Source organism: Poecilia reticulata, linkage group LG2 (genome assembly GCF_000633615.1).
Source record: "Poecilia reticulata strain Guanapo linkage group LG2, Guppy_female_1.0+MT, whole genome shotgun sequence".
In the NCBI taxonomy this organism is placed as follows: Eukaryota; Metazoa; Chordata; class Actinopteri; order Cyprinodontiformes; family Poeciliidae; genus Poecilia; species Poecilia reticulata.
This window is the reverse complement of record NC_024332.1, coordinates 9134942-9151100: the sequence shown is the minus strand read 5'-3', so window position 1 is coordinate 9151100 and position 16159 is coordinate 9134942. Positions and strand designations below refer to the sequence as shown.

The following is a 16159-nucleotide window of genomic DNA, read 5'->3' as shown; positions in this document are numbered from 1 at the left end:
GCAACTGTTGTGGGTTGAGGTGCAATGAAACCTGAACGTTTCCTTCCAGCTCCAAGTCTTTACTTGACTGGGAAATCTCAGGGACTCCGCTAAGGCTCACTAACCTGGTCCTACTGGATCTAGGATCAGATCTGAATCTCTGCATGTCAAACTGAAAATGTGTCTGGACAAGCAGACTCACACACAAAAAAGCTGATGAGACTCCAATACACATTCACTGTTGTGGAGAGATTTCACACGAGCGTGAAGGTAAAAGGGAGTCAGTGAGCTGTTGCACGGACTGGGCGAGCCTCGCAGAGCCTGTTTTGGCTGGAGAGCAGCTGGCTCGTCTCAGGGCCGAGGAGTCGACGGCTTCTTCCTGACCGACATGTGGATGTGAAGCAAAAGCCGGGTGTAGGAGAAGCCCAGTTTCCACCCATAACAAACCTGACCCCGGCTCTGTTATCCTAAGGAAACCCTCAGGAGTTGTGAGTTGGTCAGAGAGCGGATGTGACAGAAGGTGGGAGTGTTTTTCAAAGCAAATGGGCTAAATCAGGGCTTCTCCTGAGAAGATTATCTCTGGCTCAAACAGCCCAGTTACATCACTAATTAACTTTTAATAATTTCCTAAAAGACTTCTGTTTAACATCAAGAGTGCACAGACAAAAATCAGAATACCAACAATCTCTGTAGGTGTGAAAAAAGTATCAAGGTTCACAAATGTTCAGCACCTTCTGTTCTGCTCTGAGAGATTACATCTGTAACTCCTATCTATTGAACAAATACATAGTCAGGTCTCTTTGGGAAGTTAGTGACGGAGATGGAGCACAAACCTAAACAAGCAGGTTGATTTTCCATTTGATAAGCAGACAAAGGGAATTTTCCCCGTGTTTGAATATTTACAGTCCAGTGACATCTGAATGTTCAGGGGTCAGGTTTTTCCAAAACAAAGGAGTCTGCTCTGTGTGGGAAGGTTATACCTGGGTGAGACCTCTGGCAGACTGTTCGGCTCCGATGAACCATGACAGAATCTGTCATGGTTCAATAGATGTTTTACGAAACAGGGAACAAATCTGACCTTGTGTATTCTATAAAAGTGCGTTCACAAAGTGAGTGGATCGTGAACTTCAGTAAAAGTGGAGAAAGGGAGATTTTAAGAAAATGCATTCCTAGATTTTTATGAAAACAGACAACTGCACAATTAAAATGTTTTTACCAGGCTTAGTCTATCCTATCTCGTTCACTTTGCTTCGTCCAGATGATCTGGACTCTCAGTTATGGAAAAATAATCGCTTCCTGGATGCATGTGCTCTATTGAAGTTTTAAACATTAGAATTTTTTTACCCAATCATTAACGAGGCTGTTACAGATGGAATGTGCGAAGGAAGCTACGTTATGAAGCTTACCGGAAGTCGTGTGTGTTGGAAATGATATAGAAGTGCTGAGCTGTCATCTTTGCCAGCAATAAAATGTCTTAAGGATTCCTCTTGCTCTAACTTTTATTGTTGAAGATTTGGAAGCCACCATATTGGTCCAAACATAATTTCTCGCGTAAGGGTCGATTCCAAAACCTCTTATTTAACATCCCAATGCGCCTAACTAGGTGTCTGAGTTGCTCGGACAACTCTAGTTTGTTGAGGACCAACTAGCATGTTGCATCTTGAAGATGTCTAACTTCTTGGACATTTATTTGTAAGGTCTTACCCATGTAGTGATAGGCTGAAAAGAAAATGCAATTATTAGCATCAGGTGTTGGAGGAAGTCACATATAACACCTGAGGACGGACATTCCCAACATCTGGTATACAGTATCCCAACAAGTCTTGATACAGCTACTGCTGGAACCTCTGGTATGTGTAAAACGCCTCACAGAAATGGTTATTTTAATTCTGTTGTATATCATTCAACAAAAAATTTTGTCTAAATATTTTAGAACTTTAAAGCATGACTTTTGACCACGTCTTCTGGCTCTAATCTTTAGATTACCCCACAGATTTAGGTTTGGGGGCTGTGATGGCCAAGGAAGAACATTATTTTTTTGCTGTCTAGACAACAAATCCCATCTATTTGGATATTTGTTTTGGAATTATATTCTCAATTTTCCAGCATCAGAATCAAAAATGTATTTAAGAGTTGCTTTTCCCTCAAAGTCTTGATGAGTCAGAAAGCTCCTGCATGTAGAGTCTAGTGGTTTTAATAATCCCAACATGATCTTTTTATTAATTTTATTGTAATAAGATTTCAAGTAGAGGCATTAGAGGCATCTTTCATCCCTGTCACATTCAGTTATTTCAAGCTTTATGATTATTTCTTTGGCTGTAACTATGCAATAGCTGAGGTGAACAGCTTGTCACCTCAGATATAAAAGTCATGTTTTCATCCCTCAAGTAGGTTTTTATGAGGAATTGTTGCTTTGTTTAACCAAACTACAGATTTCTACATTTCCAAACAAGGGAACCTGCTGGAAATAGAGAGTATAAATGACAGTCAAGCAGAGTTCACTGTTAAATTCACGGTCAACTTGAATCACTTATGACCAGCTATGAGTGGCTGTGACACCTCCCTCCGTTCTGTCTGAAAGGTGGCGTGTTCTGCGTACATCAGTGATCTCAGCCAGTGATTTCCTCCCTTCCAGCTCCTAATGTGACACGGTGAAATGAGAGCGACGGCGCCTACGCCATCTGTCAGAGGGAAAATGTGTCATGCATATTTTGGAGTTTGAACACCGTCTGCAGCCATGAGAAAGCTAACATTTTCTTCGTGTTTTATATTTACGACCGCCTTCCCTCATTTCTCTGGGCTCTAGTTAAGTAAGACGAGACTCAAGCTTTAAACCCAGGCCACCACTTTAGAGCTTATTCACTTCAATGAAGGGGAATTTCTGTTCAGTGGCTCTGAGGTTTGGATAGATTCAGAAATATGTCAGTCCGTTATGACGTTGCTGCTCTGAATTTTGTTTTTAGTTATTTGTAAAAATCCATTTGAAAAGTTGCTCAGTTCTCAATTTATTTGCCATTAACTTTACATACCATTGTTTCCTATGACAGATTATTAAGGCCAGACTGGGAGAATTATTACTTTTAATTGCAAGAATAAATTCATAATGTTATGAGAATACAGTCAGAACATTACCAGAAGAAAGTGGTAAAAGTCATTGTAATGAGAAACAGCTTTGATAGCGTCATGGAGCTCTGAAGTGAAAAACTCAGTTCGTTTTGTTTGTTGAAACAGTGACAATCGTTTCAAAGTCCTTCTACTGATAAATATTTGATGGCGATGTGTTAAAAGATGAATATTTCTTTAGTTGTAAAATTGATATCAAAGTAGAACTTTGCTAAACATTCATCGTTTCAGATTAATGTTGAGCTTTTGTGTAGAAGTTCTTATAAAATTACTCGATTTTCCTATTCTGACTTTATGCTGGTAAGATTATGACTTTATTTTCATATTAGTTTGATAAACTTCTTGGAATATTGTGACTTTGTTCTTGTGCATTTCTCACATAATACATAATACTACTATTTTATTCTTGTTATATGTCTTTATTCTTATTCTAGTTTGTGGAGAGTACTGTGTTCAAATAATTTTGACGTCCAACTGCAGATTTTGTAAACCTTTATGTTTTTATTGCCTGCTCAGTGGCTAAAGATATGCTGAATTCACATATTAAATTCAGAAAGATAATTTCAGATATGAAACCTAACAGATGAAGAATAATCATATTTGAGATTGGTTTCTGGGGTCAAACTATGAAGCTTCTGAAATGCAGGTTTTCTTCTCTTAAATATATGTAAGATGCAAAAACAAATCAGGAATAACATGAATGAGCTAAAATAGATCCTTACCAGGAGGGAAAAGCTTATTTGACTACCATAATGAGCTAAAATCTCTTCTCAGTGACTGATTAGGTTTTTAGCTCCAACCTCCATTTTCAAACGTTTGGCCTTTCAGGGCTTCCATACTGTAAAAGCTGAAATCAGAACACAGTAAAGAAAAACAAAGAATAAAAAAGTCACAAATAAACAAAGAAAAGCACACAGATAGCTCCAATGTAACTGATCTGTATTGCTTTAATGTCTTTTTTCTCCTTAGGAACAGGTAAGCCATGACAGTATAATGTAAATGATAAGAGCAACAAAATCTGAGACTCTTTTGTACATCCTCGGCAACACATTCATACAATAGACAAATGCCATCTGTACAAGAGGTCAAACAATCTTTTTTTTTTAATTACATATGGTAACTCTTGACTCAAAGCCAACAGGTACAATGCAATTCAGTATAAATATTCATTTAGGCAACATTTAATTATGGCATTTTTTTTCTTTCCAAATGGCTACAGATGGGAAGAAGCTTGTTAGTTCTCAAATCAAGCCCAGTGTACCCTCCTTGCTTTCAATAAAGCGCCATTGTACATTCCGAAAATCGCAAACGTTTCAAAAAGAAAGTGACACAAATGTGAACTAAAAGAATAAATAAGAATAAATAATCCGCTGACTCTCAAAAGAGACCTTTGGCAGTCGGACAAAGCTGCAGCTGTGGAGCTTTTAGCATCGCTGTGAGACATGTCGGACTTTATTTACCTCCAGCACTGACACCCATACGAAATTTATGTCACTGCTCTCTATTGTGGACATAAGTGCTTTGTTTGTGCTTCTCCAATGCACAGCAGGCTTGTTTTTTCCTCAACAGGCAATGGAGGCAGACACATTTTTGGAGCGCTGAGACCTCAGTACAAACAAATAAAGAAAAAAAAATCAAAAATTGTAGCAGAGTGAGTAAACTGTACATCCCATAACACTTGTGTGTGTCCTCTTCTGTTGAGAAACGTCCGCAAATTTAAATGAAGAAATTGGAAACAGAAAAGCGATTTGGTATAAAAAAAATGCAGCACAAAAAGATGCAATGTGAGAGAATCTTTGGCAAAATGATAAATGTAACCAGCATGAGTGCATATTGCATTAAGGTTTGGCTTCTGAACTTCCTTTTTTGAAAAAACCCCCAAAAATATCTAAACTCTACAATGCATTTGCACGCAAGAAAACACTCATCGGTTTCTGTCCATGCAACTTTAGCTCATTCATGCCCTGCCTCTTTTCTGAGAGAAAGCAAAACGGAAAAAAAATAATACAATGAGCCGAAAAAGAAACATACATGTACAAAGTAATGTACACCATATATTCAAACACATCTCAAAATCCTCAGACTTTGAAATCATTAGCCAAAATAAGTTTTTTTTTTCTCAACCCATTTTATCTTTATCGAGACTGTACAATATATGTATATATTAGTAATCATGAAGGAACAAAGCAATAAAAATAAATACTTTTTCGCTATGTCACCTTTCAAAGAAGTATATCTATGTACATTTATACCAGTATCAATTTTTTTTATTAGCTTATTGTGAATGCATGTGGTCAGCAAGCAGGTATTGCGCACAGTGTGTTGTTTTTCCTCTGTCATTCCAGAAGGTAGCTAGACATGAAATCTGACAACACTTAAAAGTGAAAAAACTCACTTTGAACTATAGGGTTCTTACCAAAATTAAATCTGACTCAAATCAATGACAACTGAGTTGATGTGTGCTCAACGAGCAGGCTTTAAGCTAGTTTGTAACCCTCCTTTTTACTCTAAAGTTTAAAAAATAGGTGAAAACCAAATAAAATAAAATAACATTTGTTTCTTTATGATGTAAGTTTTTCTCTCTTTGTCCTAAAAAGTATTGAAATTAAATTACTAAAACACTGTAAAGTTACATAGCAAAAATAGAACAAGTTCTAATGAAAAACTATTTTGACTCAAAAACACAAAAAGAAAACAAAGAAGACACTTTTTAAGTTATTAACAATGATTAAACATGTATTCAGTATTTTTTCTGTCTTTTGTTCAAAAAGGAAATCTTAGTATCACACAGTGAAACAAATGAAAAGAGCCAAAATCCGTTCTCTATCGTTAAATAGAGAGCGGATGCACTGAAAACAAGCAAGCCTGTTCCACTTTTTGCTGATGGGATAACGTGACAACACCAGAGTTGAAGATACGAAACCTGAACTCTGGTTGTCACTAGGAAGGGATTGAAGCTAAAATGAACCACCAACAGAAAAACATTAAAAAAAAACAACTTTTGAGTATATTTACTCAAATCTGAAAAATTTAAATGAGTTCAACACTCAGTTTTTTCTTATTTCCTAAAATGTACCAAAAAACAACTTTTTTTAGCAACACTGTGAAACAAACAGCAGTGTTTCCATACTTTTTTTGTGAATGGTTGAGCAAATTCTCAATAAGCATGTGAAATACTTTTTTTCCCCACATTTTTCCCTACATGGTAATATAACAACGCGATAAATGGAAAACTAAATCCTAACTCTCTCTGGTTCTTAATAGGAAACATTTTCGATTATTAATACAAGGGGGGGAAAAGTAATTTGTATGTCATTTTATCTCATTCAGAAAACCTGTGAACTAAGCACTTTGTGCGTTTTTACCTCTTTACCTAAAAGGAAACAAAACATGAACTGATTTGTAATTTTTTTTTATGTTATCATATGAATACTGTACTATGAAAGTCTAAGCATATGTTCAACATGCACTCTGTGTGTAGTTTTTCTATTTCATCCAAAAAAGTCTGAGGGTAAGACTTTTTGAAACACCCAAAACTCTCCTGGAAAAAACAACAACTCGAGAAAATCTGAATATTTGCTTAACTTTTTGTCTTTTTTTGTCAGCATCCTTTTTGCTTCAAATGACAAACATGACATTAATATTTACGAAAGGAGCAAAAGTCGAATTCCGTGATCATCAGAAAGACATAACTACAAAGAAAGAAAAGAAAATGAATAATTTCATTTAGTTTTTTTGTTTGTTTTGTTCTATAAGGTACTAAAATGTCAAATTTTGCAGTGTGAATTAAAAAAAGAAACCCAAAATCGTACTGGGTCCATACAGTTCAGGGTAGTTCTGTTCTCAGCAGACAAAAATGTATTAAATTTTTAAAAATGTTTCTTTCCCTTTGTCTCAAAAGGTCCTGAATAGTTAAACATGGGAGGACTGTGTGAAAGACAAAAATCAGAACTTAGGTCTTAAATGGACCAATAACAACAGGAAATAAATAACTGGAGTTTTGACAACAAGACAAAAAAAATTAAATAAAAAATAAATATATAAACTTGCCATCATAATAGCTACTTCAGTAATCTGTCAATTTTTTAGAACTCTGAAAAGACTAAAAAATGTCTATTTCATGCAGTTTTTGACAAGTTTAACTCTTGTCTAAAGGTAGATAATTCTTTATCTTTTTTTTTTTATTGTACACACATGGCAAATAATGTTCTCAGAGATGGTAAACGGAGCTATGATGGAGGTGCATTTTGGGACAATAACATGCATAAAGAACAGTGCATAGGTCCAGGTCATTGGGCCAGTTCCCGGTGGTTTCCAGTGTGTTTCTGTGGCAGCGTCTTACAAACAGATCAGTTACTGCAAAGCAGGTGCTCATGGAAGAAGTCTCTAAGGGAGGATAAGTGGCGCCATCTTGTGGACAGACTGTCTGCACATCTTTAGGTGATTTGATGATTTCAGGCTGGAGTTTATTCAGCAATTCTTTTTTTTTTTTTAAAAGGATTGGATGCTGAAAGAATGCGAGCATGGTTTGCACCGACACAAAATGACCCTAAAGGTTTTTTTTTAGTAGATGAGGTCTGCTATGCACAGTTTAGATCAGTTGTTTCACTGCAAAGCCCTTTCCAACACACAGCAGACCCATAAAATGACCTCTAAGTAGTTCACATTTACTTTTTGTGGAAAGTAGAAGAACCAAGCTTAAAGATCAAGCTAACATGCATAACGTCTTCAGAAAGATTTTTTTTCCACCTTTTTTTTCCTGAAGAATCAAAGTTCAAGAGAAACCACATTTCTTTCATCTTGTTTTTTTTTCTTTTGTTTCACTTCATCTTTTAAAAAGAGAAAACTATTAATGGCTTACTAGCTACATCATTCTTGCACTTGTATTGCAACTACCTTTGGTAAATCAATAAAATGAACGAGAAAAAAAATCCACAAGTTCTTACATGTTCCCGTCACTCAACTTTGCAATGTTGCGTTCCTGTCACGTGCTCAGCTCCACTCCACACGTCCGCTAGCTCCGCTCTGTGCCAATGCCAATGCCTCCGGGTGGAGACGGCTCTCAAGAAAGACACACCAGGAAGGCAGAGAGGAAAAAAAAGAAGGCAAGAACAAAGAAAACAAACAAAAGAAAGAAGGACAACGTTGTGTCCTTTTAAAAAAGACGCCAACGATGATGGAAGATTGCAACCTGGTAACTGCCATTTGAAGTTTCAGGGTTTCACCGCTTCATCATCTTGGAGACAAAGCTGACGATGGCCGAGGCGGGCTGATCTGGGTCCAGCTCAGCAAACAGGTGGCTGACATTGTCCGTTGTGCTTCCTTGTTTCCTTGCAACGAACCCAAAAAGCCTGGAAGAGAAGAAAAATCTTAGCTTAAACTGTAAAGTATAACAAAAATCTCAACTGTTGAAATGTGAACTTACTTTACTGATCCACCTTCGTCTTTTACCCATCTATCAAACAAAAATAGAAATTTTATACTGTATTACAATTTGGTGGTCGTCAACATAAATGCTGCTAAGTTTTGTGAAATATAATTCTTACTTTCTGTCTTGGGGGTCCAAATCACAGTACGTAACTGTGTTAAGGGGATAATGTCGCCGGAAGAAAATTCTGTACCAAAAGACATAAATAACCTATTATCTGAGACTTAAGGTACACATATACTCAGGCGTTCTTCATGCTGCGGAGGTCTGCACGTATTCGAGGCAAACTCAAAATGGACGCCCGCGCAAAGGTTCATTTTTACAAGTACACTAAGGGAAATGTTCACATCAAACTGTTTTTGTGTACGACGAGATGATAAGGTTGAGAGCTGGTACGACCAGTTGCAAGTACGAGCAACTGCCAGATTGCCAGTGGTGGAGAAGAAACGAGGCCCAACTAGCTCACCACACTTGCTGGTATCCATTCAGATTATGGGAAATGAACACATTTTTCAGAAGAAATTTGTGCAATCTGCATCTCGACTATGAAATCCCAACCATCTATGGGCATTGTGTGCAGAGGCTGTGCGGCTCGCAGAGTATCTAAGGTACGCCTTTGTGGGAGCCTTTATGCTATTATTGTGGCATTTATTAGATGTCATTGTAGTTTCCTTACTTTCTCTGGCTGTCAGTGAGGGTGATGCCCTGCATGGACACCTTGAAGTGGACAGTGGTGGCCGCTGGGAGTGGATTGGTTGTCAGTGTCTGACTAATGGTCTTGGCAATGGCCTGAGGCCCCGTGAGTGACTCCATGTCCACGGAGTTGATGAAGAGAACGTTACATGCTGTGAATAAACAAAATGGGAGCAGTGTCAGCTGATGGAGGATGACTGGAAGAGCATTTACTGCAGAATGTACTGGATGAGCCAATCATGCATATTCAACAGTCAAATGTGAGTATTTTTATGCCGTTTCCCAGTTATATCAATCCAAACTGCTTCAAGAGAAAGCTATTGCACTTCTTGTTTCTTGAAGATTCTTCAGTTTTCCTCGTGGGTTTGGAATATCAGGCTTCTGAGATGTAGGCAGAATTATCAAACTAATAGGACTGTTAAGGTCACATTAGCCATTGACCCAGTGGTTCATTGACCCATTGGTCAATGAACCACTAACCCATTGTCAACCTGTTGTCAAACAGGCTATTTGACGATTGGGGACAATGTTTGACTCATTGTCCCTTGTAAAATGCTTCTTACTAATGCTTGTTCTTGTTGGTTTTAGTCGCATGTCTCAAGGTTGATGGTTATAAAATCACCAAGGGAAAAACTGACCTCATAAAAAAGAAACCGCATCTAGCCCCTGGTTCAGCTTTGTGGATCTAAGGGTCAAGATCCAAGCCAAAGAAATGGAAACTTTAACTTAATATATCCACTCGGTAGACAACAACATCAGGTCTGCTAGTATGGGTAGCAGCTATAACCCATAGAGAACATACAGATATCTACACAGAGAGAGTGAATTTATATTCAAGGGCTAAAAAAGTGGATTTTTCATGATATGTTCCCTTTAACTGTCCTTTTAGTGTGAATTTCCATCACACAGGTTTTGCAGTTGAGAAGATCCCAGAGCGAACTAGAAGATCTGAACCTTCAATAAACAACAAGTCACTTGCTTTCTATTTAGGAATTTGGGAGGCTTTACACTCAGATATTCTTCTACTGTCACTCGCATGCATGCCTTGTCCATGCAATAGTAAATATCTTCAGGAATAATTTAAAGCCATCTCCTTTACAGCATGCTCATAACTACAAAAACCATGCAAAACCGGTATTTACCATAGGCTTCCTCAGGAACCTTCTGAACTGTAAAATAAGAGTAACAATGTTTAAGACAATGTTTCTAGAAAATAGATGTCTAATTTTACCTTATGTGCTTCACTTTCTGTAAAGTCTTCTTTGCCAAATATAATAATAATAATAATAATAATAATAATAATAATAATAATAATAATAATAATAATAATAAATAGTTTCTTGAGACTTTGACCAGTGCTTGCTGCCTTGTTTGTTTGAAGGTTTGTTTCCAGAATGTCTCCCAATGTAATGGCTGGTTAAAAAAAGACTAGTACTAAAAGCACATAAAGTACTAGTACATAAAGCTGCAGAATAACTCAGACAGGCTAATAAGAACTAAATTTCTACTCTTAAGTTCCATGAATCCTTACCTGCTCCCTGTTTGAGAAGCTCAGCAACTGGATCAGTAGGTGTAGCAAGTTCCAGCGCCTCTTCATTTGGATCTTTAGGTCGGGAGATTAAATAGTTATTATCAGAAAACAAATCCTAAGTACATCACAGAATGAAGGCAACAATCACTTCTTCAGTCTTCTAAAAGTCATGAGAATCAGACAGCGTTAGGATGTTGCTGACCTTTGGTGGGGATCATCAGCTTGCAGGGCAGAGCCAGAGGAGTCATTGCATGTTGGTACACCAGAGCAGAGAGACATCCTGCAAATACACAAAAAAAATCTTTGTGTGAAACTGGACCGCCGGATTCAAGAGCTCTTACCACAGGCAAAAGGTCAGATACCCACCAAAATAGGGTTCATTGGGGCAACCTTTCAGGCGAACGCCTTTGGGGCTGGTCTCAATCAGGAAGTGCCTCACCAGCTCATTGGTCATGTCGGCAACTACCAAAGAATCACAATATATGACTCAAGTGAGTAAAACAGGCCACAAACTTCATAAAAGTGCTGAATATGTCACTGAGTTTACCTTTTTTGTTTTGCTGGACAGTTGGTGGAGGACAGGCCACCTTCATGGCCAGACCGTAGGCTCCACGGAAAGAGTGGCTGTCCCGTATGATGAACGCCCCTGGCTCCCTGTCCTTTAACAGACTAATGGCTGAAAAGAGGATGTAGGAAGTCAGAATACAAAGGAAAATACTGGATAAACACTAGTGTAAACCACTAGATACAGCTGAGACAAGATCTTCACTTACACTGTAAAAAATGCCGTAATATATTTTTTTCCACTGTCTGATGTTAAATCAGACTGAATTGTTAGCAGTTTTTAAGGCCCTTATGGTCAATAAAATGATCTAAAAGGCAGAATAGTGAGAGAGATTTTATGAAGGCAGATTTTATCTTCAAATTTAGAAGCTGACAAACATTTGTTTGTCTTTCATGAATTTGGAGTAATGGCATCTGGCTTTCTGAGCGGCCTTTCGGCCCTGGACTTGTTTTCACTGCTGATAATGACACTTTCTCTATAGTTTCAGCTAGCATCTTAAGTTTTGGGGTTCATATGGACATTTCACACCAACCTGTCTCCTTCCTGAACCATGTAATGGTTGAATATTTCCAAGCTGTTTATACTTCCAACAGATGAGGTGCCACCTTCAGGCAACTGGAAATTGTATCCAAGGATGAACCAGTCTTACCAAAGTCCATAGATCTTCTATTGATTACTTTTGATTACTTTGGGTATTTTTTTTTAAATTTTCAATCATGAAACAATTATCTGTGCAAATTCTGGCATTTAGCAAATCAAAAATATTTTTAGTAATTCTAATCTAAACAGAAAAAGTTTGTAAGATTAAATGTCAGACAGTGGGAAAAAGCCTTGTGTTTTTTTCTGCACAGTATTTGTAAATCTTTGGGTTTAGCTATATTTAGAGCCCTCACCTTGTTCTCTGGAGATATCTGGCTTGTACCAGAACCTAGAAGTGTCCTGGACAAACTTAACATTCATCTGAATGTCTGGATAACCATCTGTTTAAAAGAAAATGAACAGGAAAGATGATTACTGCGTACACAAGCCAGCGGCGAGCTAACACAACCCGTCCCTTGTCTCACCATAGATGGACTTGGAGACGTCTGGGAGGGTATGTGTGCTGGAAAGGTTTGGCGTGCTGCCACCGCTGGCTGGCGTCAGGTTCCTGTTGTCTGTCCTCTCTGCATCTCCGCTGGACATGTGTCTCTTCTCTGGAAGCTGTGGGGAGACGGGGAAGGCGGGGGTGGGAGGCGGCTGGGCGCTCCCCTGACGAGAGGCAGCCCCCAGCTCGTCGGGTGTGCTGCAGCCGCTCGACCCCGCGCGCCGCCCCATTAGTGGACTGGGGGGGATGGTTGCGGTTGCAGTTTTAGGATTTCGACCTATCAGAGGGCTGGATGGGGGCTGGTGTCTAGTCAGGGAGGGGCTTGCTTGACCTAGGCGTCTTTGAAGGGCGGGGCTGGGGGGCGTGTTGGTGGCCACTGTGCGGTGGAGGGTGTTCGGACTGCCGGGGACTGTGTGGACACCCATGATGTTGACCTGGGAGCCCTCAGGGGATGCGGGTCTGTTGGTGTAAGGGGAGGCGGGACTGTGGGGGGCACTGTCTGAAGAACCAGTCCTCCTTCTGAAACATAAAAACAAGTATTTGATTTCCTCAATATTCAAATTTACAAAATTATTTTATATACAGTGCCTTCCAAACATGTTAACACCCCTTCAAATTGTTTTTTTTTTGCTACAACCCCAGTATATAGTATCTTATTGGGATTTTATGCTACCGACCAAATCAAAGTAGTGAATAATTATAGTACACATTCCTAGTTATCAAATAGTAAGGTATGCTCAATTGGTTATTCCAAGTATATTAGACTTATGACAGTGTAGCACAAATTTGCAAGAAGCCTCTCTTTAGGCTATCATCACTAATCTTTATGCAGCCAAGTTGAAGGAGAATGGTGTTGCAGGCACTTTTCTGCCATCTAGAAGCCAGAGTCTGTCTAGCAATTAGTTTACAGAACCAGGTTGTATCTGAAGTACTTTAACTATGGATCGGATCACACAAATCTGGTCCACAGTTACAGTCCATCGGTCTAGTTATGGTCCATCTTGAAAATCAGTTTAAAAATCTTCTTCAGTAAAATCTAAATGTCAGAAACTGGGTTAAGTGTTGCAAATTTACATCATATTTGAATGTCTGTCTTTTGTTTTCTTTTATTATATTTATAAATACAATCATTAAGTAATCCAACACTCCTACATGACAAATGGCAGTGGTACGTCATAAAGCAAAAGCAAAAAATGAGTGTAAGAAAAATAGAATGAACTGTATATTTCTACAAGACAGTGCATGGAAGTTGGTTGAGCAATACTAACCTACTGAAAATGCTTATGTTTACTAAATTGTGGGAGGTCAGAGTGGAAAAACTCACCCGTCAGCGGCGTGGACAGGACTGCTGACGGGCAGAGGAGCTGTAAATGGTTGTGGTCTCGAGTCCCCAGCGCTGCGATTATCTGAGAAGCACAGGAAATACAAAAAAGGTGAACTGAAAAAGAAAACATGTAGTTGCAATAAAATACAAGGTTGTTAAAAAGAAATGTTCTGGAGACTGTGAAACTATTTCGAAGCAGAAGTGTCCCTACCTTGCGGTGCATTATTACAATCAGAGTCTGGCAGCAATGCAAGTCAAAAAGGACAAAAAAAGAAGACAGGAGCTCAAAACAGGAAAGTAGAAGCATGTCCAGGAGTAGGTATAAATTTAAACAACTTTCTCAGCATTTTCACATCAATGTGGAGGAATCTTGAAGTTTATTAAGTCAGTTAATTTGAGGGGTTTTTGAGTACGAAAGCAAAAATGTATTTCTTTGGGATCTTCAAGATTTTTTTTGCAAATATACGACAGTCACTTTTGTTCCTTTTGATCACCAGTCATTTTAGCAATGTAACTCTCACATGGAGGCCCTAAGTAAATAAAATCTGCTGCTATTTGAATGTACTTCAGTTATCTGTGTCTGAAATCAACATTTGTTTGATGATCAGCTACAGAAAAGAAAAATCTATAGAGTTGATCTTTAGAACACTGACCTGATCCACCTGGTTGATGAGGTTTTAGTCCCAGAGCTGACAGAGGTGTCTTTGTCAAACCTGGAGTAGATCGAGCTAAAAAAAACAAAAAACAGATTCAAACCACTGTTACTGCAGCAAAAGGTTCTGTTTCTGCCCAACTACCAGCAACATTAATCTATTAAAATAAAGTTTGTTACGCATGCAGGCACGCACGCACGCATGCACAAGAATCAGATATATTTGAATAATTTCAGTAATTTACGCTGAGCTTTTGAGTTTTTACAATAAATTCTAAAAATGTTGCTTATTTCCTGCCCAAAAAGAAAGTTGACAACATTAAATGAGAATGCGAAAATTCCTTGAATGCACATTTTAAATGTTGGACATAAATTATAATTGTGAAAACTGGATTATGAGGTGTAGGGTCCAGGAGGGAAGCCAGAGTGTCCAAAGGACAATACGGAGCGTGCAGGCTTGAGGGTGAAGGACTCTGGTGGTGCTGGAGTTACACCATGTGAATCTGGAAGTACTTCAGGAGAATTTGGTAGTAATTCTGTTGAATTCTGGAGAATCTGGAGGCACTTCAATTGATCTTGTATGAGATGCTCAAGATTGTGCAGAGAATTGCATTTTATTTGCTACTGACCTGAAGTTAATTTTATGAATAAATCTAATTGAGTTCTGTAATTCTCTGTCCATATTTCTTGGTTTATATGTATGATGTAATGTGTAATGACACAAAAGCAGTCTTGGTGTAATTGGTTAGATATTTTGACCTATGATCCAGGTTAAATTTGAACTCTAGGGTTTTTCATAGTTTATATTTCGCTGCATGAAGGAATTTTAGTTGCATAAATGTTAAACTAATCTTATTTGCAACAATTTTATTAAACTTTGTTCTCCAGCAGCCAAGTGTAATTTTTGATGCATTGTCTTTTTATATTTTTTTCATTTTTTAAAAAATAAATAAAGAGGAATCAAGTTCAAAATCCTAATCAAAAGAGTCAAAAGAATTCTTACCACTGCTTTCAAAAGAGGAACTATTGCCATGGCAACAAGTCTCCTCATCCTCAAATGCTTCCCGGTAACTGTGCATAAGACCCTGAAGAATAAAGTATTGTCAGACAGAACTTCTCAACAGTCATTATAATCTGAAAAAATACCAACTGTATAGTGTGCTTAATGTGTATTAATACACACACTGGAAACCCGTGTAGCGCTATCACAGATGCTAACATCCAACGTCTTCCTTAAATCCACTCTTGGGGATACAGACAATTATTGCCAAAAAAAATCAAAAATGGTCCTGCTGGTTTGGCTGCTTTGCAAACACCAGCTTCCCAAGTACTGAATTTACTTTTGATTATTTCAGATGTGGTCTACAAAAATAGTTGCAGACAGGAAATGTTCTGCAAATAATTTGGAGTTATGTTCCACGGAAAAATCTGCTAACACTAAACAGCAAATAGGCAGCGGTTTACTGTATACCAGTTTGCTAAACGTATTATGTCATCCTGTAAATCCTGAAATGTTATCCCTGCTATATACTCCAAAGTCAACTGTTTGTTGGTTTCAATTGGGAAAAACGTCAACATGGACCGCATGACGACAAAGGATGTGGGGCTCATAGAATATAGAGTCAATACCTAAAGATCTCCAAACTTCATGTGGCCTTCAATTTAGCTCAAGAATGTGTAGACAGAATCACAGTATGGATTCCCAAAAGAATGTTTCAGAGGCAACGATGTATACCAGTGGTATGATCGCAGGTAAGCAAATATTTTTGGCAAAATTATA

At 38.2% G+C, this 16159-nt stretch overlaps 1 protein-coding gene across 5 annotated transcripts in view; it reads right to left on the bottom strand.

Moving 5' to 3' along the window:
- Positions 1-4024: 4024 nt before the first annotated feature.
- The window catches only part of tns1a (tensin 1a), an 80216-nt gene continuing 68081 nt past the window's right edge, over positions 4025-16159 (bottom strand). For 4 of the 5 annotated variants that reach the window (XM_017309996.1, XM_008423546.2, XM_008423533.2 and 1 more), the window contains 15 exons: positions 15383-15464; positions 14381-14455; positions 13939-13965; positions 13728-13809; positions 12384-12922; positions 12213-12299; positions 11302-11430; positions 11121-11216; positions 10957-11034; positions 10755-10826; positions 10366-10392; positions 9207-9375; positions 8649-8717; positions 8528-8557; positions 4025-8453 (listed from right to left, as the gene is read on the bottom strand). In XM_017309996.1, the coding sequence (XP_017165485.1) occupies positions 8324-8453; positions 8528-8557; positions 8649-8717; positions 9207-9375; positions 10366-10392; positions 10755-10826; positions 10957-11034; positions 11121-11216; positions 11302-11430; positions 12213-12299; positions 12384-12922; positions 13728-13809; positions 13939-13965; positions 14381-14455; positions 15383-15464 (1692 nt within the window). In that variant the 3' untranslated portion in view covers positions 4025-8323. Of the gene's footprint in view, positions 8454-8527; positions 8558-8648; positions 8718-9206; positions 9376-10365; positions 10393-10754; positions 10827-10956; positions 11035-11120; positions 11219-11301; positions 11431-12212; positions 12300-12383; positions 12923-13727; positions 13810-13938; positions 13966-14380; positions 14456-15382; positions 15465-16159 lie in introns of those variants that run through there. The other variant, XR_001777490.1, reaches the window with a different exon arrangement.